The sequence below is a fragment of the Arabidopsis lyrata genome, assembly GCF_000004255.2.
Source record: "Arabidopsis lyrata subsp. lyrata unplaced genomic scaffold ARALYscaffold_6, whole genome shotgun sequence".
Lineage (NCBI taxonomy): Eukaryota > Viridiplantae > Streptophyta > Magnoliopsida > Brassicales > Brassicaceae > Arabidopsis > Arabidopsis lyrata.
This window is the reverse complement of record NW_003302550.1, coordinates 9,672,460-9,698,767: the sequence shown is the minus strand read 5'-3', so window position 1 is coordinate 9,698,767 and position 26,308 is coordinate 9,672,460. Positions and strand designations below refer to the sequence as shown.

The 26,308-nt window shown below is 33.0% G+C and overlaps 5 protein-coding genes across 6 annotated transcripts; 2 read left to right on the top strand and 3 right to left on the bottom strand.

The window, feature by feature from the left end:
• The first annotated feature begins 2,949 nt into the window (after positions 1-2,949).
• LOC9308096 lies at positions 2,950-3,503 on the top strand. The gene has a single exon (XM_002874059.2). It carries the CDS (start codon positions 2,965-2,967, stop codon positions 3,373-3,375), a length of 411 nt encoding a protein of 136 aa, XP_002874105.1. The 5' UTR covers positions 2,950-2,964; the 3' UTR covers positions 3,376-3,503.
• Positions 3,504-4,062: 559 nt separating this feature from the next.
• LOC9308095 (vacuolar protein sorting-associated protein 24 homolog 1) lies at positions 4,063-5,787 on the bottom strand. Its single transcript, XM_021023579.1, has 6 exons — positions 5,529-5,787; positions 5,210-5,286; positions 5,032-5,134; positions 4,822-4,943; positions 4,426-4,620; positions 4,063-4,315 (listed from the first exon to the last, which is right to left on the bottom strand). Exons 1-6 carry the CDS (start codon positions 5,638-5,640, stop codon positions 4,235-4,237), a joined length of 690 nt encoding a protein of 229 aa, XP_020879238.1. The 5' UTR covers positions 5,641-5,787; the 3' UTR covers positions 4,063-4,234.
• Positions 5,788-8,794: 3,007 nt separating this feature from the next.
• LOC9310172 (probable glucuronoxylan glucuronosyltransferase F8H) lies at positions 8,795-11,328 on the bottom strand. Of its 2 annotated transcripts, XM_021023684.1 has the most exons (4): positions 10,487-11,324; positions 10,029-10,393; positions 9,668-9,918; positions 8,795-9,554 (listed from the first exon to the last, which is right to left on the bottom strand). In XM_021023684.1, exons 1-4 carry the CDS (start codon positions 10,797-10,799, stop codon positions 9,086-9,088), a joined length of 1,398 nt encoding a protein of 465 aa, XP_020879343.1. In that variant the 5' UTR covers positions 10,800-11,324; the 3' UTR covers positions 8,795-9,085. The 2 variants fall into 2 exon arrangements, with proteins under 2 accessions (XP_020879343.1, XP_020879342.1); XM_021023683.1 differs by having other exon boundaries at positions 10,029-11,328.
• An 8,380-nt stretch (positions 11,329-19,708) lies between these two features.
• Positions 19,709-22,559, top strand: LOC9308094. Its single transcript, XM_002874058.2, has 2 exons — positions 19,709-21,117; positions 21,442-22,559. The coding sequence occupies exons 1-2, from the start codon at positions 21,064-21,066 to the stop codon at positions 22,102-22,104; spliced, it is 717 nt and encodes a 238-aa protein (XP_002874104.1). The 5' UTR covers positions 19,709-21,063; the 3' UTR covers positions 22,105-22,559.
• A 450-nt stretch (positions 22,560-23,009) lies between these two features.
• On the bottom strand, positions 23,010-25,329 carry LOC9310171 (E3 ubiquitin-protein ligase MIEL1). Its single transcript, XM_021023352.1, has 12 exons — positions 24,991-25,329; positions 24,814-24,901; positions 24,620-24,679; positions 24,493-24,525; positions 24,333-24,410; positions 24,212-24,255; positions 24,057-24,097; positions 23,887-23,969; positions 23,692-23,783; positions 23,534-23,603; positions 23,410-23,451; positions 23,010-23,318 (listed from the first exon to the last, which is right to left on the bottom strand). The coding sequence occupies exons 1-12, from the start codon at positions 25,065-25,067 to the stop codon at positions 23,151-23,153; spliced, it is 876 nt and encodes a 291-aa protein (XP_020879011.1). The 5' UTR covers positions 25,068-25,329; the 3' UTR covers positions 23,010-23,150.
• Positions 25,330-26,308: the final 979 nt, after the last annotated feature.

Here is a 26,308-nt window from a genome sequence, read left to right as displayed (position 1 = left end):
GGCTCTTTATTAATAACCAGTAGCAGTCTTTCACTTTCATACTCTGCTAATAAGACATAGTCTTCTAGATAGCCTGGTTTCTTTGTTTCTCTTCCTGACCTTCTGAGTGTTGGTCCTGGTTGTTGTTGTTCTCTTGCTTCATCATCTTCAGAGTTTCCAATAGTTGAGATATGTTCTTCTTCTGGTTCATTATTCTTATTAACTTCATCATTCTCTGTTTCTGTTTCAGTAGTATTTTCTCTTATGCCATTGTTCCCAAATTCTCCAAAGCTTATCTCAAAGTTTGTATCCTTCTCAACATTATTCCACTTCCAGTTTGTTTCCTCATCGAATATAACATCTCTGCTTACTATTATCTTTTGCTTTGTTGGATCAAACAATCGATACGCTTTTGATCCTGGCTCAGTTCCTAAATGCACTAGCATTTTTGATCGATCATCAAGCTTCTTCAGATGAGCCGGTTCTGTTTTTGCATAGCCTATACAGCCAAAGACTCGTATATGTTCTATATTTGGTTTTTTTCCTTTGAATGCTTCGTAGGGAGTCTGGTGTATCAGTGTTCTTGTTGATACTCTGTTTATGATGTATGTTGCATGTCTGACTGCTTCCCCCCACAAGTAATTTGGGACATTCATGTGTTTTAAAATGCTTCTGGTCATTCCCATTAATGTTCTGTTTCTCCTCTCGACGACCCCGTTTTGTTGGGGAGAATATGGTGCAGTTAGGTGCCTTTGTATACCAGAGTCATTACAAAATGCTTGAAATTCAGCCGAAAGAAATTCACCACCTCTGTCAGTTCGAAATGTCTTGATAGTGGTCTTGGTTTCTTGTTCAACAGATGCTTTAAAACTTTTGAATTTTCTGAAGGCTTCACCTTTTTCTCTCAGTAGAAGTGTCCACATGTATCGTGAGTAATCATCAATTAAAACAAAGATGTATCGATTCTTTGATGGTGTAGGAGGTGTGATGGGTCCACAGAGATCCCCATGAATGAGATCCAAAACATTTTCTGCTCTGAAAGAAGTTGCTTTGGGAAAAGATTTTCTTGTTTGCTTTCCAAGTAGACAAGAGGAACATATTTCTTTCTCTACTTTGATTTGTGGGATCCCAAAGACAAGTTCTTTCTCCACCATTGTTTTTAAGGTCTCTGTTCCAATATGTCCTAGCCTGGCATGCCACTTGCATTTTGATATCCCAATTTGTAGGCTCTTATTGTTTTCAACTTCTAAACTTACCTTGTAGAGTCGATTTCTAGACCTTAGTGCTTTAACCAAAAGCTTGCCATCTTTGTCATAAAGAGTAAGATTATCGCCTTTCATTCTGACATCACAGCCTGACTCAGTGGCTTGACCTAAACTCACAATGTTACTTCTTAAGTCTGGGATGTAGTAGACATCATGTAGAATTCTTCTTTCTCCATTCTTTGCAACGAACGTTATTGAACCCTTTCCTTTGATATCGATTCGAGAATCATCACCAAATCTGACTTTGCCAGTAACTGATTCATCAAGTTTAGAAAAATAAGCTAGTATACCTGTCATATGGTTGCTGGCACCATTATCTAAGTACCAAATGTTCTCATTGTCTGAACTGGTTTCAAACTTATTTGGTACACAGTTTTTTTCATTCAAATATACAACCTCATGCATCATTAGAGCATCAGCTACTTGTGTGTCACCATTCTTTGAAGCATTGGCTTCTTGTGTTTCTTGAAGTTTAAGCAGTCTGTCAGGGCAATCTGATGCATAGTGACCTAGCTTATCACATCTGTAACATGTTATTTTGCTTGTATCTCTGTTCTGTTGGTAACCATTGTTTTGAGGATAACCAGAACGACCTCTTCCTCTTCCTCGTCTGCCGCCTTGTCCTCTTCCTCTGTTTGTGTACCATGGTTGTGTCTCAGAACTGACATACATTAGTTTTCCTTGATCTTCTTGATTATCTTCTTCATCGCAGATTCTTTCCTCATACGCTTTTATCCTTCCAACTATATCTTCAAACGTAGTGTTGTTTAAATCAAGAACTTGTTCAAGTGCGGCTATTATATGTATGTACCTTTTCCTAGGTAATCCGTTTAGAAACTTCTTTACAAGCTTTGGTTCTTCGATGTCATGTCCAAGAGATTCAGATTTTGTAGATAGTTCTGAGATTCTACCAGCAAAGTCATCAATCTTCTCACTTTCTTTCATCTTTATTCTCTCAAACTCACCCATTAGGGTTTGTAATCTTGCATCTTTAACCCTATCAGCTCCTAGATTCCTAGATTTAATTGCATCCCATATCTTCTTTGCAGTGTTTAGTTTCCCGACTTGCAGTGTTAATGCTTCAGGGATAGATTGCAGAAGAAGAGCACTAGCCATGTTGTTCTTGTCAATATCCTCTGATCCAGGTTCTATAGCCTCCCAAACTTTATGAACTTTGAGTGCCATAGTCATACGTATAGTCCAAAACGTGTAATTTGTAGGATTTAACATCGGGCACTTAATAGAAGAGGAACCTCCTCCTTCTTTGGTAGTCGCGGGAATCAAGTCTCCCATGTTTCCTTATGGATCACCTTCTCGTGATCGTTCTCTGTTATCAACTCTGTTTTCTCGTGATCGTGATCTCAAGCTCTGATACCAATTCTTGTATCAAAACCTTAAAGAGCAAGATAACCAAAGGCTATGAAGATGTAAAAGACTCTCTCTTTTATTAGTATGGAAACTGACTCAAAACCATACATTCATAACCCTAAACACACAAAGCTCTCATATCCCCTAATGTCATAACTTGACCTCTATTTATAGGAGAATACAATTCCTAACCCTAATAGAAATTACAACATATTAGATATATTAGATAACTCCTAATACAATCTAATCTTTATCTCAAAATATCTAAACTCTCCTTTTAAAACTAGAGACTTTTATCTCAAGTTATCTTCATAATCTTCAAGCTTATACAACACTTATAACGGTATCCATCATGGCCCTAATGCTCTTTGCTGGGTCTGGATGCGCACGTGCCGCCACACTTCTCGTATCCAACGAGATGCAAACACATTCTAATATTCCCGTTTTCGTCACGTGCCGCCCAACCCCTGAGCTGTCCAAATCCGTACCTTTGGGTCAAAAGATGTTGATAGACATCCCAAGCATTGCCGGAGATAATGAAAAAGCGGAGGGATCTACACAGTTGCCGCATACGGAATGTGTAGGAACGTTTTACACTAAGAAAAATTCCGGACCTTACGGGATGTGGTTCGTTTTGTACGATTCAGATAAAGATTACTGCAAAGACTCGTGTTCCATCGTTGTCAAAGACTATGGATTTTATCGTTGGAACAATAACAAGAAAACCTGGGATCTCATCCCTCCGAGGTTTTGGTTGAACTAGTAAATCTTATATTTCCGTGTTTTTGTTATATTTCCGGATTCGATCTATATAAATTTGCGTATGACAACATTACTCCATTGTGTTCTTAAACTGAGATTCCATGAAATTTTACATTTAAATTAAATTCACGTTTTGGTCGGGGAAAAAGAAAGAATGGTTTACTTTTGTAGTTGATCTGACCAAAATCAAACTAATCATGCCACGTGTTGTGTCAAAGTCTTTTTTCAACAAAGAGAATGATATAGTAAATATTATCGTCCCTATCACCTTCGCTATCAACCATAGTTAGGGAATGATTCATCGGCCTTATATTTTGTCATTTTATACCACCAAATGATCCCATAATTTAACTTGCCACGTCAATTTTGCTATATTTTTAATTTTCGTTTTGCAAGTATGATCTAGAAACAAATACACTATCACAATCTAATTATTCGAATTATTCAAAAACTACCAAGTGATAAATTTACTACATCGCCAATAGTTATATTTCATCATTTATAATTTAGCAAAAACTAATTATATTTCATCATTTATCACCAAAAAACATGTACGGGATCACATTTCGGTTTCTTCCTACACCGGAATATGTTAAGAAATGTAACCTAAACCGAAAAAAAAAACAATACACACTGAACCATATTTTTTTAGATTAAGGAAGAGGAAGAGTTTCGGATGAAATCGCCATGAAAAGAAAAGAAAAAACTTCGTTAACAATAAATAGGTAACTGATGTTTACATGTATTTCGAAGCATGGTATTTTCATTTATATTATACAATACACTGTGATCGCCTTCTGTTCTCATCAAAAGTTGATCATATCAATCAAGAATAGCGTTTAAAGAGTCGTTGGACTGAGTTAGGATCTAACTTTTGCGAGCCGAGCTCGAATTTCCTCCAATTCTTCCTCATCATCAACACCCTCTGCAATTGCCTCTTCCTGCAAAACAAGAAACCCAACTTTTTCTTTCAGAATCTAATCTTGCACAAGTTAAAAAGCGTCAAATATTTGTAATGTTCTTGGAATCATTCAATACTCAATAGTCTTACCTCGCGGGAAGTGCTCGCCTTCTGCGCAGGTACCTTTATCCTTTCCTTTCTAACAGCTTCTGGGAGCTCTGCAGCGGTTTCTCCTGCAATTGCTGTCAATACTTTATCAACCTCTTCATCGATCTCGTCTTCCATATCCTCTGAATCTAGAGCATTGTCAATGGCCTCATTCACAAACTCCTCAATAACTCCAGCCTACACATATCAAAGTAGCAAAGAACACACTCAGGATTGATTATGTACAAAAATACTACATGTAGAGCAGTGAACATAGCTCCGAATCTTCAAACAGAGAACATGTAAAATGCTTAAAGGTGTAATTTTTTTCTCTATATCTCGATAAGCATATATGATCAATAATAATAATGAGAGAAGGAAACCATTATAGGTACTAACCTTAGTCATCTCTTTGCTAAATTCCTGCATTGTTGCAGCCATTTGTGGAGCCTTCATGAGATTATTAACAAGCTTCATAACCTCTGCACTCTTGGACAAATGCCCAACTGTTCGAGCAATCGCTGCAGATTTCCAATGAAACTTCTTTAAGAAAACCACATCACAAAACATAGAATATAACAAATGATGAAAACGAAAGAAAGGACATACCAACACTCTCCCCAAGGTGCATTGATATCGAATTCATCTGCGCTTTATTTTCATATAACCGGTTCACTGTTCTTCTTGAACTCACAATTTCCTTAGCAAGTGCCTAGAAACACCAAACACTCAAATCAGAAACGAGAGCCAAAGATTCAACAAAGACAAAGACTTTTTAGGTACTTACCTTAGCAGAGACCATATCATTCCTCTTTGCAGCTTCTTTAATAGCTTTTTGTACATTTCTCTCTTCTTTCTGTATATCTGAACAAAAACCAAAACTTTCAAAATTCCATAGATTCAAACCTAACCCAGATGACCAAATCGAGAAATTAACATCAGCAGGAATATCAAAATCCACTTATAAAGGACACCCATCAAAATAATCCGATCCAAATCTGATTCAATCCAATTAATCTAAACTAGCATCTTCTAATTCAATTAGATTTCAAAAACCCTAAATTGACCAACGAAAAACGCGAGAGAAGATGTGTAAATAGAAGAACCTCGGATTTGGCGTTCGATGTTACGACACTCCTGACGTAATTTGCGTTGCCAATCACGCAAGAGTTGTTTGGGATCAGGCTTTGGCTTTATGATGTTCATCACTCTCTCCATTGTTGCGAGACTTCTCTTTTTTTACCTTGCTCTGTTCTTAAAACTTTCGGAGAAGAATATTTTTGTATGCTTATGCCTCTCGCGGACCAAAACTATTAAACTAAAAATAAGCAATTATATATATGTTTTTTTTTTTTAACTTTAAGGAAGTGTTGGTTTGGAAAAAACCAAACCTAAAAATCGAACACAAACAATCAGACCGAACTGAAATGATATTTAAAAAAAAAAAAAAAAAATCAGACCGAACTGAAATAAAAACGAGTAAATTTTTATTTCTTTTATAAAAATAATGATATAAACGGTAACAAAATTAACAATTACTCCCTCCGTTTTCGAATAGTTGTCGTTTTAGAGCTTTTTTTTTTTTTTAAATTAGTTGTCGTTTTAAGGTAATAATGTAAGTTATGCCAATAACTACCCAAATTACCCTCATTTTATTGAACACAAATTATTTGTAAATAATTACTTGTCATTTTTATGAGGTTAATATAGTCATTGTATACCTTTTCTTAATTTGTCAAAATACAGTTAAAACGATAACTTTTAAAAAACAGAGGGAGTATATCGAATAAAACTAATTGAACCCGAAGTTTTTGGAACATAGTTGATGTAATTTTTTTGTTTTCGTTGACGTAGTTTTTAAACACCCACAAAATAATATTTTCATTTATAGTAATCTTTCTGTTAAAATGTAAATGTGTATGTATAAGAAAAAAAAAAAGCCCAAGTAACAAAAAAAGAGCGCCTAGAATAATGGAGTATGGTCATAGTCGGCCCAATCAAATATAGAGCTTAGAATAAACAAAAACAAGAGAGGATTGGGCCTTCTAGTAAAGTATTTTATTAAAGGCCTTTTTATATGAATTTTTGTAGGCCTGGGTTTTCGGTTATCCGTTCGGTTATCGGTTGGGTCCATTCGGTTTTCGGTTCTTTCGGTTTTAAAATTTAATATCCATTCGGATATTTTGAAATTTCGGTTCGGTTTCGGTTTGGTTTCGGTTCTTTCGGTTTTAAAATTTAGTATCCATTCGGTTATTTTGTTTAGGATATTTTCGGATATTTCGGTTATTTTTGAGTATTTTCGAATATTTTTGGATATTTTTCGGTTATTTTTGAGTATTTTTACTATTTTTATAGATTTTTCAAGTATTTTTGATTATTTGGTCAATAAATAACTAATTATTTCAAAAATATAATTGTATTTCGGGTATTTCGGTTACCCGAAATATTTCGGTTCGCTACTAATTCGGTTACGGTTATTTCGGTTATCAAATTTAATATCCATTCGGTTATTTTCAAATTTTCGATTCGGTTCGGTTCAGTTTTTTTTACTTCGGTTTCGGTTCGGTTTAAAAGCCCAGCCCTAAATTTTTGTTTTAGAGTTAGATATAGGTCCAGGATCCAGCAAACGCCTCTTAACCAAGCTTTAGTGCCAGGGATGATACTTGACCAATGAGAGGCAATGACCATATCATTATAGATGAAGTACTGTGTCACTTTCGTTATAACCAAAATTATGTTAATGGTCATTGTTTTTGTTGCGATTTTAGAACAAAACAACTGTACGACACATATTTGTTACTTTCTCTGATTGTGGGGTTACATCACTATTAAATAAATTGTTAAGAAAACAAGTCACAAGATGTTGCATTTCATCTATTTTCAAAAAAAAACTAACACATTTTCCATTAATAAAAATATCGAAACTGATTTTATTAATCATTATGCGTTCAATATGATCATTTTGGGAGCAGCTCAAACACAAATGGAATGAGATTGTTCGCATTGTTGCAATGTTTTTTAATGTCTACTAATTGAAATTAGCTAATACTCCATATAGATTAATCTAAGTATTCGACAGATAAAGGTAAACATAGATAGATGTGTAAATGGTGGTGCCGCATGGGTTTTGAGAGATGAACACGGCCTGGTTTTAACTCATGGGAGAAGGTCTTTTGCTTCAGTGACTAGCAAGCTTGATGCTAGTGTTCTTTGCTGGCAATGGGCTATAGAGAGTATGAAAAGTCTCAGGATTGATAAAATCATTTTCGCATCTGAGGATACTGATCTTATAGGAGCTGTCTTAAGGCCACCTGCTTGGCCATCTTATAAGTTTCAGTCCCTGTTATTGCTTCATGAATTAGGGAATTTTTTGGATTGGAAGCTTTTTGGTGAGGTTAGAGCTACAAACCTTGGTGCTCACCTTATAGCCAAGAGTGTTACAGTGGAGGATCGCCGTCAATCGTACGTAGCAACCGGGTTCCTTTTTTGGTTAAAGAAGATCTTTGAGGATGAAAGTAGTATTGCTTTGTGTAATACTCATTGTGATTGAGCTAGAATGATTGTCCTTGATCCGTTTTGTGTATGTGTCACTGGTTTCATGAATATATTCATCAATCTTTCAGTGAAAAAAAAAAAAAAAAGATAGATGTGTAAATAATTTTTGATTGGTGTACTGTTTTTGTGATGTCTACAAGACATAAGATAAGAAAGTAATGTGGGCCTGCAAACATATGTGTAAATAAGAATTTAATAGACAAATAATCTAAGATTATTACTCCCTACGTTTCGTTTTACTTGTCGTTTTAGAATTAAAATTTTGCTTCATAATAGTTGTCGTTTTAGGTTTTCGATGCAAATGTTTTGTGAAACTTTCAGTTTTATCCCTACTGTTTTAATGTTTCGGCCAATGAATTTTTTTATAAAATATATTAATAAAGGATAAAACAGAAAATTTAATGCTTTTTTTAATTTGTGTGAAAAAACTTTAAACGATAACTAAAACGAAACGGAGTGAGTAACATTTATTGATATATGCATCTTCTTCTGACACACTAGCTGTCTCTTGCTCACATTGTTCTGTCTTTCATCTTTCCCTATACAAACACCATCCTTTTTATTTTATCTTTATCATTACTTTTCCAATTATATGTTACTAATTCTTATTTATTTTATTGGCTAATTATATTTAAGGATGGTCAACTAAAATTTTTAGATCCGATCCAAGCTGTGTAGAGTTTCGATCATCTGTGTTAACGAAGATCTTATGTCACAACTTAGAAGGGACTAAACAAATTTTACTTATTTGTATTCTAACCAAGATACATTGTTTTTATTCCAAAGAAAAAAACTGATCGAGTGTTGGAGGTTAAACTGAAGTTGAGATTTGATTTAACTTTGCATTTCGATCAACTTTATATTCAAAAGAATTTATATACCTACTCATCAAAAGAATTACACGTCAGCAATACTTTACACTTTCACTTCCCTGGGGCACGTTAATCCACTCAATAATCGCCAACTCAGCAAACATCTCACGTGCCCGAGTTAATCCCCCTCACGTTGTGGACCCCACTCGAGACATTCCCGGTTTACCAATTCCGAAACAGTCCGAAAAAATCCAGCCTAGCATCCATTTAGACATAGAATCTTACGTGTCGACTTATCATTGGCTTAAAACCCTTGACCTTCTGTACGACCGATCATCGAGCTTCCTCCACAACGACTCGAGAATATGCCACGTGGCGTCTCCTTCTTTCATCGGCACATTGTACAAGAGGGCCCGCTTAAACACCGGTCCATGTAAATTTCTCTGTATCACAGACAAATTAGTAGCCGCCACGTGTTCCAAAATCTTTCGAAGACTCCTCACGTCTTTTTCCGCCACCGTTAGTGAGATCTCCGGCCACCTTACCGTCTCCGAGAACGGTAACTTAATCCCATCGGCGATAACAACGGGAACACAACCTAACACGGCGGATTCCACTAGCCTAGGACTCCACGGTGCCCACCCGAGAGGACAGAGACAAAACACCGATCTCACAATTTCTGATCGGTATCCAGCAAACCGGTGCCGGTTAAGATAAAACCGCCTTCTTCCTCCGAATTTCTTTAGAATGGCTGTTCTCACTCCCCTGCACGCCGGGAAAAATGGCATTTTAGTAAATTAAAGGAGAAATCCAAAAACACAAAAGTCAAAGTCAACAAGAAAAAAAAAAATGTGAAAGGTTTTCGCTACGCAACGCACTTGCTGTAAAAGCGTCCGCTTATATTCTTAGGGTTGACTTCCATTTTTCCCCGGAAAAAGGCCCAAATGTCTCGCCGTCCGTTCGCCGGAGCTTTTTCAATAGCTCTTTGAACACTCTCCGGCGGAATATACGGCGGGATAACAACATGTTCCACTTCTTGACATGGATGCTTATATTTAACTCCAAACGTTTGTAAAATAATCGATTTCTTCATAAATTCTGGAATCCCTTCCTCTATCGCCATATCCTCCTTCACAAAACACAAACAAATAAAAAATCAATATCTACTTGTGAGACTTTGACCAAAGGAACATACTTTAGGCATGTAAGCACTTGAATGGGAGGACTTTGGAGCTTTACCATTGCGTGAAAGCACGCACCAAAGTCATGGGAAGCGACAAATACATGGTCAGAGCCTTGAGTCCGATTCCAAAACGGGTAATGGTCGGAGAGAAAATCGACGGCGGAGCTGAGGAGAGAGCGAGCGTGGCTTAGAGAAGGGAAGCCGTTGGATGTGGAGAAATTGCAAGAAACGTAGACAGGGACGAAGAAGAAATCAGCTTCTTCTGGGTCTAACGTACGGACGTCGGAGGAGAGAAGCGCACGGTGGATGGCTACCTCCGCCGCAAAAAGATGAGTAGCGCACCGGTCTGATGCCGTGACCCAATCGTCGTTAAAACTCGCCGGTAAATCGTAAACATATATCTTCATTCCGCTGAATAAACCTTTATTTACAAGAAGAACAAAAAAATCGATTTTTGAGAAAAATGAGTGATTTGAAACAGAGAAGAAATAAAAGATCGATGTTTTTTTTTTACCAAAGGAGTTGGTTTTAATGGCGGAAGATTCGATGAGAGCACGAGATGGGAGAGACGACGACGTTTTGTGGTTAGACAAGAGACGTATTGACGACGGTGGGGATTGGTCTTCGACGGAGAAGTAAGATGTGAAGAAATAAAGAGAGAGGAAAAACCAGAGGATCCATGTGTAATAATTTCTGAAGAAGAAGAAGATAAAGATGTTTCTTTTATTTCCTCCTCTGTTGTTGTTATTAAGCTGCATTTTCACGACGAAACCTGTCTTCTTCTTCTTCGTCTTGTTGATGTTCGGTCTCTTTATGTCAAGCGACATTGCTTGATTTAGCAAAATCAACAGAGATTTGGGAGAAATGTAGAGAAAGAGTCGTTGAATGTTTAATCAAAACATTTGGAACAAAATCGGTGATCTACTTCTCATCATTCTCTCGTGTAGGTTTGGTTTGAATCCAACAAGGTTATAACAAATCATTAAGAAACCAAAAAAAAAAATTTGTTTCTGTAATAAGAATAAAGAACAATTTTTTTCAGAGTACAGAGAGAATTTAGAGAGAGAAGGTCGTCACATGGTGATGGCAATGGAGCAGAATAGAGCTCGGCAATGGTCTCGGGTTCACCGCTGGTCAAATTTCTTGTAACCGTACCAGATAATAGGGAATGACTATAATGCCCTTGTTGGCTCCGTAATAATTACTTTGCGAATTTTGGTAAGTTGGGATGTTTTGATCCCGTGAGGGGCATGTGCTTTTTATGTAAATGTGTCTCTTGATAAGCTAATTGTTGTTTTTTTTGGATTACGTTTATCATTTGTAGTTTAATAATGACAAGTTAGATGGGACTTTTATTTATTTTTAAATATACTACTTCCTCCGTTTCGTTTTATTTGTCGTTTAAGGTTTTTTTCACATAAATTAAGAAAAACATTCAATTTTCTGTTTTACCATTTATTAATATATTTTATAAAAAATTTCATTAGCCAAAACATTAAAACAGTAGGGATAAAACTGAAATTTTCACCAAACATTTGCATTGAAAACTTAAAACGACAACTATTATGAAACAAAATTTAAATCCTAAAACGACAACTAAACTGAAACGGATGGAGTATATTTATTTTCATAATGAAAAAGTGAAAGACAACAAATTAATGAAATTAAGTTAATTCAAAATTGGATGGATATAAATTTGAAAAAAAAATCCCTACCAAAATTGTTGCACCATACGCTCATCACTTATATTCCCTCCCTATTCTAGTTTCATGGTTGTGTAGTTAAATACTAGAATGACTATAAATTAATATTTGAGCTTTGGTAAAAATATTGGTGCTGAATAAAATATATATATGTATATTGCACCATAAGTATGTAATGTGCCATAATTTATACAAAATTCAAACTCTAAAATCTTAAAAACTAAACTCAAAAGCCTAAAATAAGCTAATCCCACAAAAATAAATTCTAAACCTTAAATCAGAAATTGTATATTTTCATATCAAAAAGTTAGCCTTCTTCTAAACTTTTATTAGCCTTTTTCTTAATTTGTCCCTACATAAAATAAAATAATATTTATTTCACTTAGAAATTGAGCTGCCAAACCAAACATACATCGTACTTCATCCCAAACGAGTATTAAAATACCGTTTTTCCACCTAGTATCTAAAACTCGGATTTAAAATTAAAAAATAATAATAAGTGGTAAAATCTAAATTGTAATCGAACAAATCCACTATGCATTATATATTACATATATTTAGAGTGGGGCTTGGGAAAAAAACGCAAAAGGTATCTAAAAAGCTTACAAGAGCACTGGCCACTGGGTCTGTGTGTGGGGAGAAAAGAGTGCAACACATTTATACACACAAGAAAAAGATTTTTTAAATCCATTGTTTTTGTAAGATTATTCAGAAGTTGTTTACTTATGAAAGTTGGGAAGTGTTTAGTTGTTATTAGAATGTGTCATTGTTCTCATCCATACGTGCATGAGCTTTTGTATACATATTTTTTGTTCTCCAAGTATAGTATTCCCTTAGTATTATCTTAGACCATGTACATAAGTGATATTTTTAGAATATCACAAGCTAATAAATTATTTTTATATGGACAAAATAATTAGAATGGGCCTCATTAGTATCAATCTAGTGATATTTTTGATACCACTATCATTTGACGTGGCATCTACTGATTGGTCCAGTTTGCCAAAAGCAGGGGAAAAAAAACATGAAACAAACATTATAAATAATACTAAAAAATTCTTAATGATATTTTATGAGTATCAACTATGACCATGCTCTAATCTTTGTAGAAAAAAAAAAGAAAAAGTTATCTTATAATCTTGACATCTTGTCGTTTTCAAGAATAATATGCATGTAACATTATTAAACTTTAAATAGTGAAAGGGAAGGAGTGTATGATTATTTAAGCGGTTAGATTTCATTAAAACTATATTTACTTTGTCCCAATTGTACTTCTATTAATGGTCAATTAATCATCACACCAATCAATTCAAGTAGGACAAGTGGTTATAACTTATGAGTAAGACTTAGAAAAGTGGTTATGAGCACGGACGTCGCCTATAAGATGATAGAAGTTGGACATCTTCTATCTTTAGGCATAAGTAATGCCCACTTGGTAAGACAACGAAGATGAAATAAAGTTTGTTTTTAAGAAACATATAAATACTAAAATACTTTTGTTATGGTCTCTGCTGTGATTTCGAGCAAATGATAGAAGAAGGGTTAAAGAGAAAAGAGTGTTCATGAGGCCAATATCTTTTGTTTAGGCTTTCATTTATTAATCTAATACTAGTAATAAACTTTGTAAAAACCTATACTCTCTTTATATAGGTTTCAAAAAACTCGATACAATAGAAATAAGAAATTTTGAAAATTTTCTAAACTTATTGTACCGTCATCCTCCAAAACTAAATCATAGCCGCCTTTGACCCAATGACCTTCCTAAGCTTTTGGTTCGTAACATTTATGTATTCATTCGAATAGGACCCCTAAAACTTGCATAAATTTAAGTCACTTTAGAATGACAATTATATCTCAGATATTGTTTAAACAAGAAATAAGTTTTATTGATAATTTCTTGAATTTTTTATTTTTATTTATTTTTCTACAATACCTTAGAAAAAGTGTTTTTTTTTTTTGTATAACTTAAGAAACATATACTCCCTCTGTCCCATATTGTTTGTAGTTTTAACTAAAAGCACGATTATTAAGAAAACTTAATTTTGGTTAAAAATCATTAAAAATCATTAATTAGATAATTAATAAAACTTGTTTTTACTTAAAAACAACAAAAAAGAAGAAGATGAATAGTCACTAAAAACTCACGTCAACTTTTCTTCACTCCAATTAAAGTACTACTTGTAATGAACAAATTATTAGAAAAGTTAAAATTTGGAGCCAAAATTTTTCATAAACAGTTTAAATCTAAAAAATTCAAATTTTACAATAGAGCCAAAACAAAACGAAAACTTAATTTTTTTTCTTTATATAATCTATTCAATTGAACAATGGTTTATTCAGCAATTCATGGATTCTAATATTGATTTGAATTTTCCACCTCCAAATTATGAGAATGAATATTTGTTCGATTTGAACGAAATACCAACGCAAGAAGAAACTTGTGGAAATAGCGGCAATGAAGATTTTTCTAGTGATATCAATTATTATCCTATTGATCATGATCCAGGTCAGATCTCTTTTTCCATATTTTAAATAAACTAATCGATTGTTTTTTGTCTTAGTTTTGTAAATGATGTTCGTCATTTTTTACTAGTGATAAAGTGCTGTTCATCTTCCAGTAAACTTTGTTAATTGCTTTTTTCTTAAAAAAATTGACGTTAACAGATTTGACCAAAATTTATTAATTATTTTTTGATTTAAATTAATTACTGTGAAAATATAAATTGTTGGAATAAGTAAAATTTTGCATAGATATGTGAGAAAAACAAATAAATTGGAACCAAAAAAAAAGCCTAAAACTACAAACAAAATGGAACAGGGGGAGTACGTAATAACGTGACTGATTAGGTGACTTTGAAACCGTACACAATCTCACACTATAACCCCCACAAATTTTTGAAAGTTGTAATTGTAAAGTCATAAACAAAATCTACCATCACAACAACATGGATAAAAAGAATTCAGCCTTATTTGGAATATCAAAGTGGTTGTACCAATCACAAAATGGTTAATTAATAACGGCATCTGTTAAAATTTGGTGCATTTAATACTTTTATAAGAATTCAGCTACTGATTGGTCGCTTTAAATAACCTACTAGACTATAGTAAATGCAACATTTAATATTTATAACCAAACAAATTCACACATTTACCCCATCTGGCCATAAAAGGCTACATGTATATTTATATGCATGGAGACAGAACTGGATTTACGTGCATGTATAGGCATTGAAGGAAAATTATACTAGAAATTTACCCATTTTAACGGTTACGGACATGGCTTGATGGATTTGTTTTTGTGCTGGATTAACTTAACCGAACTGAGCACTACAAACTTCCGGTATTTTGTGTTGATAGAAAACAAATAATTAAACATTTTTGAAATATAAATATACACTCATACTCCCTCCGTTCTTTTTTATTTGATGTTTTAGAAAAATTTATACAGATTAAGAAATCATTTAATTTTTGTTTATTTCTAAACTAAAACATCATTTATTATTTAATTAACTAATAGAAAACTAATTTGCATTGTATAAATAGTCAAAACTAATAAAAAAACTTATTAATATTGCATTAAAACTTAAAACATCATATATTTAAGAACAAAAAATAAGCTTAAAACAACATTTATAAAAGAACGGAGTGAGTATTATCTAATTTGGACGACACTATAATGACACTAATAATTAATCAGTTAATCACAAACCAAACGTACCAAACCTCTATTCTAAATATTCATATGTTATAAAAGTATACGTTGTCACTTGTGACTGTTTATCTCTCTTTGGATGCTGTTTGGTTTGATTATATATAATAAATAGTCTATATATAGTATTTTCAGTCTCTTATTGTCAATGAATTCACGAGCCATTCATGATTCGGCATTATTATTCTTCAGTTTAAAATTGTTTCTCTCTCTATCTATATATACTACGTACATTATAATTGATATTTATTGTAGAAATATTTAATATTACAGTCGAAGCAATATGTTTGGTAAGAGGGTCGCTTAGACTTAAATCAGAAGGAAGAATCTATAGGCATTATTTTTTATACTCTAAATCTGCCACTCCAACATCTTTTATTAACAAATAGAAAACCCTTTTAACAAAAAAACATTTTATATCAACCGTTTTTTTTGTTCTCTACAAGTGTTCTAAACCGTGACATGAAAGCGTGTCCAATGTGGTTAGTCATCAAAACAAATACAAAAACTAAACAAAAAGAAAAACAAACTTTCTAAAGATTACTTAAACAATCTGATTCTTAGTTCAACGCCAACAAAATGGGCCTTGAAGGACTTTGCAACCCATTGTCAATATTTAAACCGAAAGTGTTCTACACATTTTATTGTTTCTAAAACTCCAACCAATTGAATTTGAACCAGTAGTGTAGTCAGAATGGTCCTATCGGTTAAGAAGCCCATGAGTTGGGTATTGGGCTTTAACATCTCTGATATGGCTTAAATAGATACCTTTCAAAGTCTTAAACTAAAGAACGAAAGGGAAAAAAAAACTCGGCTGAAATGTCACAAAACAGTTCAAGAGCCTTTTACTTTTCCCCTTACCAAAAAAAAAAAAAAGAGCCTTTTATTTTCCCTTTCCGTAATTTACTAATATTAAAGGATTGTGAGTAGTTATATTTTACGATACAAATAAATGATTGCGCAATGCAATTTATGACATTTTCCCTTTTGAAACAAAAAATTTCATCCATTAATATATTCGAGAAAACTGAAACCTTTATATATTTTAAGTTTTCCAGCTTTCGTTTTTCATGTTTTCAAACACGAGACGACTAAAATGGTTAGACAATGTGAGATGGGCTAATTAGTCAACAAAATTCTATAAACACATGACACACGCAAGACAAAAACAAAAACTGAAAGAACTTCTGATGTAATGCGGTCGAATTATTCTGTGTGCTTACTGGGAAACAACTGGATGTTATGTATCAAAAACACTCAGGACTCGAAGTCCACAGTCTAGAACCATCAAAACAATATACATAGACTTTACACACAAGAAAACAATATTAAGTTATAAAGTAAATGGAAACCTAAATTATTAGATCATATATTGATATGTGTCAATTTATTCATTGTCATTGGAAGATTTTTTTCTTACGTCCAAATAATTATTTTATACTAAATCGATTCTATATATTCTCAATGAAAAACATGACGGACTGACGACTTTGACAATAATCTATTGTGGTCCTGCATGCTAAATGTTTAACATACGATTTTTGGAATATTAATTAGGTATAAATTATGATGCCTTGTACGATGAAAAAAAAAGTCATATAAAGATTTATAACTTATATACGTAATTTTCTAAAAGGCAAATATGGAGAAATCAGATTGAATCTTTCTTTAACTGCCACAACGGTAAATTCGTTTTTGCTTGTTTCTTACTTTCTCTATCATGAGGAATTGAATTATTGGCCGACAAAATAAACAATCTGGTTTCCCTTAATATGGAATTTAAGGTTCTTAATTAGTATTTGGATAAAACTAATACGCACACAAACTTGTTCAATTCATAATGACAGTGAAGAATGAAAGCAAAGCATGTCCTGTGCATTTATGGATAGCTCCCATGTTTGTGGCTTCGTATAATTAGCTCTTATCCTACATTATCTTTGTTGTGAATATTGCCAACACGATCATATTCATAAGGCATAACTAGATATTGGACGGGGTCATCACATTCATAATCATAAGTGAATAAGTGATATAGAGATCTATGAAATCAATATCTGTCGTCAATGTTTATTTATATCTAACTCAAAAGTCAAAACTGAAGTTTAGGACTTTTTTTGGTTGCGCAACTTAGATACTAGTTAGATGTACTAATTAAACCCATCTACTTAATACTATTGGCTCACATATATTTAGTTGGTCTTGTTTTACTTAAGAGTACGATTTCTAGTATACATTATACACTAGTACACTACTGTTATAAGTTATAAAAAATCGCGAGTAAGCACAATGAATCACAAAGCTAGATATATTTGTGCGTGACCATGCACACTGGAAAATCGAAGCTCTTAATATTCAACACAATAAAAAGAAAAGTAGAAATACAAAGTTTTGCTTGACATGCTCTTAGATTAATGCTGGTGAAAGAGACCATGAAATGATAACTATTGTCTCCCTACTTTTACTATTGGAAATCCCCCTTTCTTTTGCTTTTTCTTTTTGAATATATATATATATATATATATATATATATATATATATATATATATATATATATATATATTATTTATTTATGTGCATATTTTTTTTTTTATAACTTAGATGATTTTAAAAGTTTTTTAGGCGCAAAGACTAATTATGGAGACCAAATAAATCATGTGGGAATTTGAACTCCGATGGCCAATGTTACTCGAACTTAGGTGGCATAAACTTTTCTCTCTTTTACCACTACACGAAGACCACTTAGTTTATCTGCATATTGTTGAAACAGAGAATCCTTTAGACTCTTTTTAATTGATAACATTTTCATAATTAGTATGTGGGAAAATGGGTTAAAAAACCCTCACCTTTCTTAAAAACGTATTAAAAACCCTCAACTTTTTATGTGGGTTTTTAAACTCTCACCTTTTCATAAATGGTAAAATAAACCCTATTAAACTCAATTTAAATTCAAAAAAATAGTTACATTAAAACATAAATAAATATTAACAATTTGATTTAGGAATTTTCTTCTAAAATTCTTGTTTACAATATAATCTTTTGCTAAATTGAAAATTTTTAAGCATGATGTAGAAAAGTTAATTAATGAAGTTGTATTCGGTTGTGTTACGAAAAATTATGTATAGAAATTCTTATACCGAACAGAATATGAGTTTATGTTAATAAAGGTGTATTCGGTTCGATCACACAAATATACTAATGTGAGACCAAACCAAATTTTATAATACTACAAAAAGTACATGAATTTGCACATCAAAATATTTTCGTTGGACGAACAAAATAAGATTTACTAACAGTATTTCTATATATATATATATATATATATATATCACGATATACTAAAACTATAATATAAATTACATTTAGTTAATCGTTATTTAACTATATTTTATCCAAAAACTGAAAATTCGAATAAAAAAAAAATCAAATGTGCTATTTGTCTAATAGTAACAAAAGTTATTTGTGTAATCTCAACTAAATTGTGAATGAATTTTTATAGCGCAAAAACTTTAAATTTAGAAAAACAAATTGCAAACGAATTTGGAAAAAAAAAATCATATATTAATTTTTTTGTTGTTTCTTAATGTTTTAATATAACAATAAAAGAAAATTAAGTTGAGTTTACTAATATTAGGGTTTATTTTACCACTGAAAAGATGAGGGTTTAAAATCCCACAAAAAAAAGTCGAGGGTCTTTTACATGTTTTTAGGAAAAATAATTGTTTTTTATCCATTTTTCCTTAGTATGTATATTAATATTCGGAGTATCACCATCATGATTATCACTTAACACATGCCCAGCAAACTAAATATGGAGATTCACTTTACTTCCACTTGCAGTAAAAGTCAATAAATCATTTTCAAGAAAGTATTTAAGAATATTTATAAATTTTTGCCCAAGAAATTAAAATTGATTTTTCGCCACCCTAGTAGTCATTTACCTTTTTTTTTTTTGGGTGAAAAACCTAGTAGTCAGTCATTTACTCATTTACAAGTTTTTCTTTCACATGCAATTAAAAAGTAACGACACAAAACTGTGTTCAGTCCAAATTGAAAATATACGAATATTTGAAGAAAATATATAAATGATAAAACAAAAAAAAAGTCACTAAATATTTATTTTGTTTTGTATTTTATGTTCTTACCTCTTCTTTATATCCCAAACACTTTCTAAATCTCAGTGAGAACATTTTCATGCAACTTTTCCATTGTTTACCTCAATTTAAAAAAATATTATTTTATTGTTGTCAACTAATAAATATTTTCTTAGTTTCGTATTGTATGTTTTTAGCACACTAATAAATATTTTCTTAGTTTCGTATTGTATGTTTACATACATACTAAAGTTTTTTCACGTTAATAATATTACACTAGATATGATATTTGACCATATCCAAAGATCGAATAATTAGCAACACAAAAGAATATGAATATTGTAATAACAAAAATAATTATATATATCCATAACTTTGAACCTAGATATGATCTACACCATGGAGGCATGGATAATCGATGCTGACCAAAAAGAAGAATAATCTAGTGATCGTAGATTTGATAGTACTGACTATAATATTAAAAACCGGACGATAGGTATTTCTTTCTCCCGGCTATGGATCTAGCGATGTTTATATCATCCACTGAAAATGAAAAGAAATTGAGCTGTTTATTTTGTAATTTTCACGTGACATTTGTGAACGAGAATGTGAGTAGTGAGAGCATTTCTTTTTTTTTTCCACGGGTAGTGATCGATTTAATAATTGAAAAAGGGATTCCATATCAACTTTTCTCAACATTTTGGTGGGAAAAGTTTGGTTACTTGCCTCTTTTGCTGACCATGGAATCCACTTAGCATTGACTCTATGCTTCTTTGATTTATATACACAAAAACGAAAAGAAAAACGGTGTTTGAAGAAGCATTCGTTCCCGCTCTTTTCGGTGCTACTTGATTTTTCTTGTATAAAGACAAGATATGTAATTGCACATCCCAAGAAAACCGAAGAAGAAAACAAAATACTTTTAAAGAGTTGCGAGAGACTATAATGTGAGTGAGTGAGACCAAAGTCAGTAAACTACGATATTGGTCTAAGGTCTTCTCTTCCACCAAATACTTACGGCAAAAGAAGGAAAAAAGAAAAAGAAAAAGGCAAAAACTACAGAAATAAATATTAAAAAAGATACACCCACTTCAAAAAATGAAATATCGTTTAATGTACAAGAATTATACATGAAACAAAGTATAAGAATGATTTGCAAAAAGACCTGAACTATAGTTATTTCCTACTGTTTATAAAATTATATTTTGACATTGTAAGTTAACATTGCCCTTCATTTTTTTTTAGATCTTTTTGTTATATAAATAATTTTCTTAATAGTTTTGCGCGTTGTAAATGATAAAGTGGGGTTAGTTGAAATAATGTAGCAAGATATGATAAAATCATGTGGCATCATTTTATATTTCTTTAATTCCTTTTAGTTATTTGATAAAATTATTGAAAACTCGAAAGAGAGCTACCTGAAAAAGCTCCATCTGCTTTAAACAGTACTCCACTATAAGGTTTACTAATATATAACTCCTTCCCTCCCTAATCCCTCAAGCTAAAACCCATTCTCTTTCTCTCACACACACGAACAGTTTATATTAGAGAATCAAAAGATCTTATAAGCTCTATTTAGTTGAATTCTATGGATAACCAAAGCAATGCTCTTCTTGGATGGTCTTACTACTCCCACGCAAAGGTAAAGAAAACTTCTTTAAACCCTAGTGAGTATTCATAGATTTTGGCTTTTGCTTTCCTTTACTTTCAATTTTTATTTTGCTTAAATTGGGGCATAATGTCTTGTCAAAACAAGAAATTTCTCGAGGTTTTTCTTTTTCTTTCTTCTTCTTAATATATCTAGTAAACCCTGATTTTTGCATAAGTTTCATATTTTGCATTTCTTACTAATTTCTTCTCTGACCAATTTAGGGGTTCCCTGTTTTTTTTTTTTTTTTTTTTTGGTTCCTCTGTTTCCTCTGTTTCTTTGTTTTGTGTGTCTGATTCTCTTTTAAACTTTTTACAGACAACAGAAGAAATAAGACAGTCTCTACTGTACACAACACTAGAGCTCGACCAAACAAAGATGTTTGCTTATGAAGAGATAAGGAAAAGAGATGAGCAATTGATCCATCTCAAAGACATCATAACCAAAACCATCAAAGAAAGAGATGAAGCTCTCGAGAAATGTCAGCGTCTTATGTTCGATAACCACTCGCTACAGCAACAAAAGCATATGACTCCTCCTTTATCTGGAGCTTCAAGCATTGAAGACGAGCAAGTGCAGCCTCAACAACTAGGATCCAACAAGAGCTTCTCATCATCTGATTGCGAGGAGAGCATTATGTCACCCACTGATCATGTCATGAATCCACCACCATCTCAGCTTGAAGAAGTGTCAGGAACTGAGATTACTATGGATCCATTGTTTCCAGACAAACCATTGCCTGAAAAGGGTAAGCTTTTACAGGCTGTTATTAAGGCAGGGCCTTTACTTCAAACACTGCTCTTAGCCGGTCCATTACCTCAATGGCGCCATCCGCCACCGCCTCTCAAGAGCTTCGAGATCCCTCCAGTCACAGTCCAATGCCCCATTGTCAACAATGGGTGTGGGAAATTCAACAGGAAAAGAGTCTTCTCAGATGGATCCTATTCAGAAGCTAAGTATCAGAAAGTTCTTCTCCATTGACCGGGAAATCGAAACAATTCTGGCAACTGATCTTTCTTCTTACTCAAGTAGTACTAATAGTCATCAAATATACCATTACATAGGTCAATTTCATGATTAATCTCACTTTGGGTTCAAGTGAGACTGATCTTTTTGTACATTAGGTTTTGCTCCATTGTGGGAGACAGAGTCTGATCCATTTAGGGTTTAGATTTAGAGTTATGAGAAAGTAAGAAAGAAAAAAAAACTCCCCTGGTTTAACTCTTAAATCAATGGAGAGTTAATACTAAGTGAGAGAGTTTGCTAGTTTACTTCTTTCTCTACTAGTATGTTTGGTTTCTTTCTTTTTTTGTGTTGTTGTTGTTGTTGTTGGGTTTTGTATCTCAAACCCAAAAACCCAATTTGACATTTATGTTTTGGCTCCATGATTGTGAAACTAAAATTAGGGGTTTCTATGATTTTTCCCTCTACCATTATTTGGGGATGATATTATGTTAACTCTAAAGCTCAATACTTTAGCTTCATTTTTTCTCTCTCTCCTAATGTGATGTTATGTTCCTGTCTTCATAGTGAATTTTTTTTTTCTATAGTAAGTGAAATGTGATAATTAAAGTGTAACTTTTGAGATAATTTATTTAAATATTTTGTTGTTGGGGAAGATGGGTGAGAAGTCGTTGGTAAGCCCAACAACCAAAAGATCCAAAAGCCATTTCTTTGTCGGTTCGGGTAGGTCCTGAAGATCTAGAGCCGGATCTTCTTGTCCATGTAAATAACATAAGTTTAGGAGTGTCAATAAATAGACAGTCCACTCATGGATTGATTTACCTTTTTCAATATATTATTTAGCAGGTTAGAAACAAAATAGTGAAGTCGGATCGGATGGTTGTTTTGTTTTGGGCTATAATGGTCTAGACTTGCGAGTAGGATTGGCTCAAAGCAGCTTATGAATCTCTGATGATATAAACAACCAGAGGCATTGACTGATGATACTTAAGTATAGAAAGTAGTACAAATAATCTCCTCTTGGGAAATTTAGACACCAAAACCATCTCTGGTTAATGTATTACTTAACCAGTTGAACCAACAACCTGAAGCATTCCAGAGGAGCAAGAGTGACTATCAGAGCCTCTCTGCGTCTGTCTTGTGTTGTAGGAACCGCAGCTACTGCATTTATGCGCGATCAAATGAAACCGAACGTTCGTGTTTGAGCCACAGTCATTGCAGAGAATCCATACCTGACTCAACATATCATTCACATTTCAATCCAAATCAGAAAGTGTACAAACACACACACGAAAATTAGATATCGAATTTCATTATGTTTACCATCTTGTTTTCATACAACTTTAGCATTGGGTATGCGGCAACCTGCAAATTTTTTAATGTAAGACTTAATGAACACGAGAGGGACTATATAAGGATATCGAACATGAGGTTCCAGAAACCTTACCTCTTCATCAAGTTTCTTCCACAAATTGGACATGTCCCATATGGATTTGGAGCATACAGGGCATGTGTATCTACACAAAGCATCAAGAAAATCCTTTAATATTTGTTTATCAATGACTTTCTTTATCAGTTGCAAAAAAGACTTGAGAGTTCTTTTACCGGTTATGTAGCCCCATATCTTTCGTGCATTCTAAATGCATAGTGTGACCACATTGTAGGACCGTGATATCTCTTGTAGAATCAAACAGATACTGAGAACAGATACATCCAAAAAATCAAGTCCAACTGTAAGAAACCTGGTACCAAGACAACATTACGTTGCATTAAGAAATGGGGTGAATCTGATTCTTGTACCTCAAAACAAACCGGGCAATTGTGATGCATTGCGCCTTCAACACATCGGTGTTTGTCCTCCATAATTTTGGAGTAGCAACATCCTGTTCCAAGAAAACAAAATAAGATCTCCAAACAAAGAAAGGTTGGAAGCATTTGGGGAAACCAGAACATGAAGTTTTGTCTCTTACGACATCTTTTGCAATGGAAAAAGTTTTCTTCTCCTCCGGTCCTATTAAACCAACATCATGAGATAACATATCAATAATTAGTTACCAAAATCAACAGATTCTTTTTTGAATTGGTAAGCACAAATCACAATGCTAGTTTAAAAGTGAATCTATACCGGCAAATCCCACAATCATCGCAGTGATATTGCTTCTTGGAAAGCTGAAACAACCAATATTGGGTCTCATTACTACAAATTCCAGCTATAAAAAGAGCGATAACTCGATAACAAAACTTACATCATCGTCGAAGAACTTGCATTTCGAGCAGAAGTACTTCCCCATACATACACCACAGTTGGAGCAGTTTTGCTGGACCTGAAGAAAACAATCACAGCTCTACTACATCAATAAACACGTTCACCAATAAAATCTGTATATCAAAAATGTCGATACTCACGTCTTGTTCTGTCTCACAAAGAGAGCATATGACCTGAAAAAAAAAAACAAATCAAGACCAAAAATGTTATCACAAAGAACAAACAGAATCAAAATGTTCAGAAACCAGAATGTTGAAACTTTAAAACCTTTGAAACTTCATGCCGAGGAAGTTCATGTCTATGATGCTGTTCAATATGAAGAGAATCCTGTTGAAACAAACAAAACACATTAGCTATATAAACTTCACATATATAACCAAAACTTGTTGTTCTTCACAAAAACACACAAGTCACAAAGCCAGGGAAGTAAAAAGACTATTCCTTTATATATTAGTTAATACCTTAGCTTCGTTGTGGCAATGTCTGCAATCAAAAATCTCATCACAACATGGTGCTCTAATCTTGCATCGTCTTCTATAATGTGAGCACCTAAACACACACACACATGGATAATCAAATTCAAATTCAACTAAAAAAGTGAAACTTTAGCTTCAATACCCAAAAAAGATGTTCTTTACCCGTAATGCCCAGATCCAATCTCCATTAGATTCGCAAATTCTTGATTTTGCTCATTTTCATGGAAACCCATCTCCATATTTACTTAAAGTTTTGATCTTTCTTACTTCAAAACAACATCAATCAGATAAAGACCCAGAATTGAGAATTCTTGGAGAGTAACGAAAGATTAAAAGAAACGTAATTTGAAGAAATGTATTGAAGTTTGGTAATCAGAATCAGGGGAAGAAGTTGCACAGACTAAAAAGCAATCAGGTTTATTTATATGAAGATGAGTGACATGACTCGGCAACACGCCAGATTTTTATTTTGCCTAATCAACAAATCCCATACTCGATTATTAAAATTTGACTCTCCTTTTTTTTTTTTTGGTAAATATAACAAGAGGAAGAATATATATATTTTCTTCTTAATATAGCTAAAATATTTTTCCACTTGTTTATTGTTTACTCCTGATTGAGAATTAATTAGCAGAATACATAATTATATAAAAAAAATTGAGTCTAAAATGGTTCATTAGTCAGAGCCAATAATCATTTCATGAACATTAATTAATGAAAACAAACAATTTTTAGAATAATTAGACATTTTTTGGGATCGAACGAAGAGAAAATAGAGCCAAAATCTATCAAAATAATTATTATACGGAAACTTTGGTATCATAATGTCGATATTTCAGAACTATTGTCGAGAGCATCGGGTTTTGTTATGTGGTGTGCAACTTGGAGGTTCAGCCAAGAGATACTATCTACGTATAGTGTTTGCATTAGAACAAGATCGAATTTGGAGAAAAAAAATAATGGATTTCAAAACATATTCACGAGGTTTATCTACCGAAAGCATTGTCTTCTTATGTATTTTTCTCACTATATATTGCAAAAATTTGTTTATGTAATAATTTGGTTTCCAAAAGTTTTGTACAATAACTTTGTAATCTCAATTTTATGTCAATGTATTTAGTTGGAAAAAAATATAAAAATGAAAACAAAACTGAACAGAGATTGGAATAGTGTTTATGGCCTTACGATGGATTGAAATATATCAGAGATTCGTGGTTGGACTTTTGTTAAAATATCTCATTTGTATTATGCACTTAAAAACACTCAGATATCAGAAATTTGGGAAAAAAATTAATATTATTATTATTTTATATTTTGGAAAATTATATTATATTAAAAAGATTTAGGTAATAATTGAAAATTAATAACATAGGAAACACTCGGTTTAAGATTCAATTCAGTTGGCGACTTGACGGGTCACCAAGAACAAGGTTTTGTGGTTTGTGGGTCAATGTAATGTCCTGTCTTTTTAAAAGCAGAA

Coding starts and splice junctions, on each gene's coding strand:
- LOC9308095 (XM_021023579.1), bottom strand. CDS start 5,640: ATGGAGAGAGTGATGAACATCATAAAGCCAAAGCCTGATCCCAAACAA. Junction 4,944..5,031: donor GCACCTTGGGGAGAGTGTTG/GTATGTCCTTTC, acceptor GGAAATCTGCAG/CGATTGCTCGAACAGTTGGG. Junction 4,316..4,425: donor AGGCGAGCACTTCCCGCGAG/GTAAGACTATTG, acceptor CTTGTTTTGCAG/GAAGAGGCAATTGCAGAGGG.
- LOC9310172 (XM_021023683.1), bottom strand. CDS start 10,799: ATGTCGCTTGACATAAAGAGACCGAACATCAACAAGACGAAGAAGAAG. Junction 9,919..10,028: donor GTGCGTGCTTTCACGCAATG/GTAAAGCTCCAA, acceptor TGTTTTGTGAAG/GAGGATATGGCGATAGAGGA. Junction 9,555..9,667: donor AGCGGACGCTTTTACAGCAA/GTGCGTTGCGTA, acceptor CCCGGCGTGCAG/GGGAGTGAGAACAGCCATTC.
- LOC9308096 (XM_002874059.2), top strand. CDS start 2,965: ATGGCCCTAATGCTCTTTGCTGGGTCTGGATGCGCACGTGCCGCCACA.
- LOC9308094 (XM_002874058.2), top strand. CDS start 21,064: ATGGATAACCAAAGCAATGCTCTTCTTGGATGGTCTTACTACTCCCAC. Junction 21,118..21,441: donor CTTACTACTCCCACGCAAAG/GTAAAGAAAACT, acceptor AACTTTTTACAG/ACAACAGAAGAAATAAGACA.
- LOC9310171 (XM_021023352.1), bottom strand. CDS start 25,067: ATGGAGATGGGTTTCCATGAAAATGAGCAAAATCAAGAATTTGCGAAT. Junction 24,256..24,332: donor GCAAGTTCTTCGACGATGAT/GTAAGTTTTGTT, acceptor TGGTTGTTTCAG/CTTTCCAAGAAGCAATATCA. Junction 23,319..23,409: donor AGTTGTATGAAAACAAGATG/GTAAACATAATG, acceptor ATGTTGAGTCAG/GTATGGATTCTCTGCAATGA.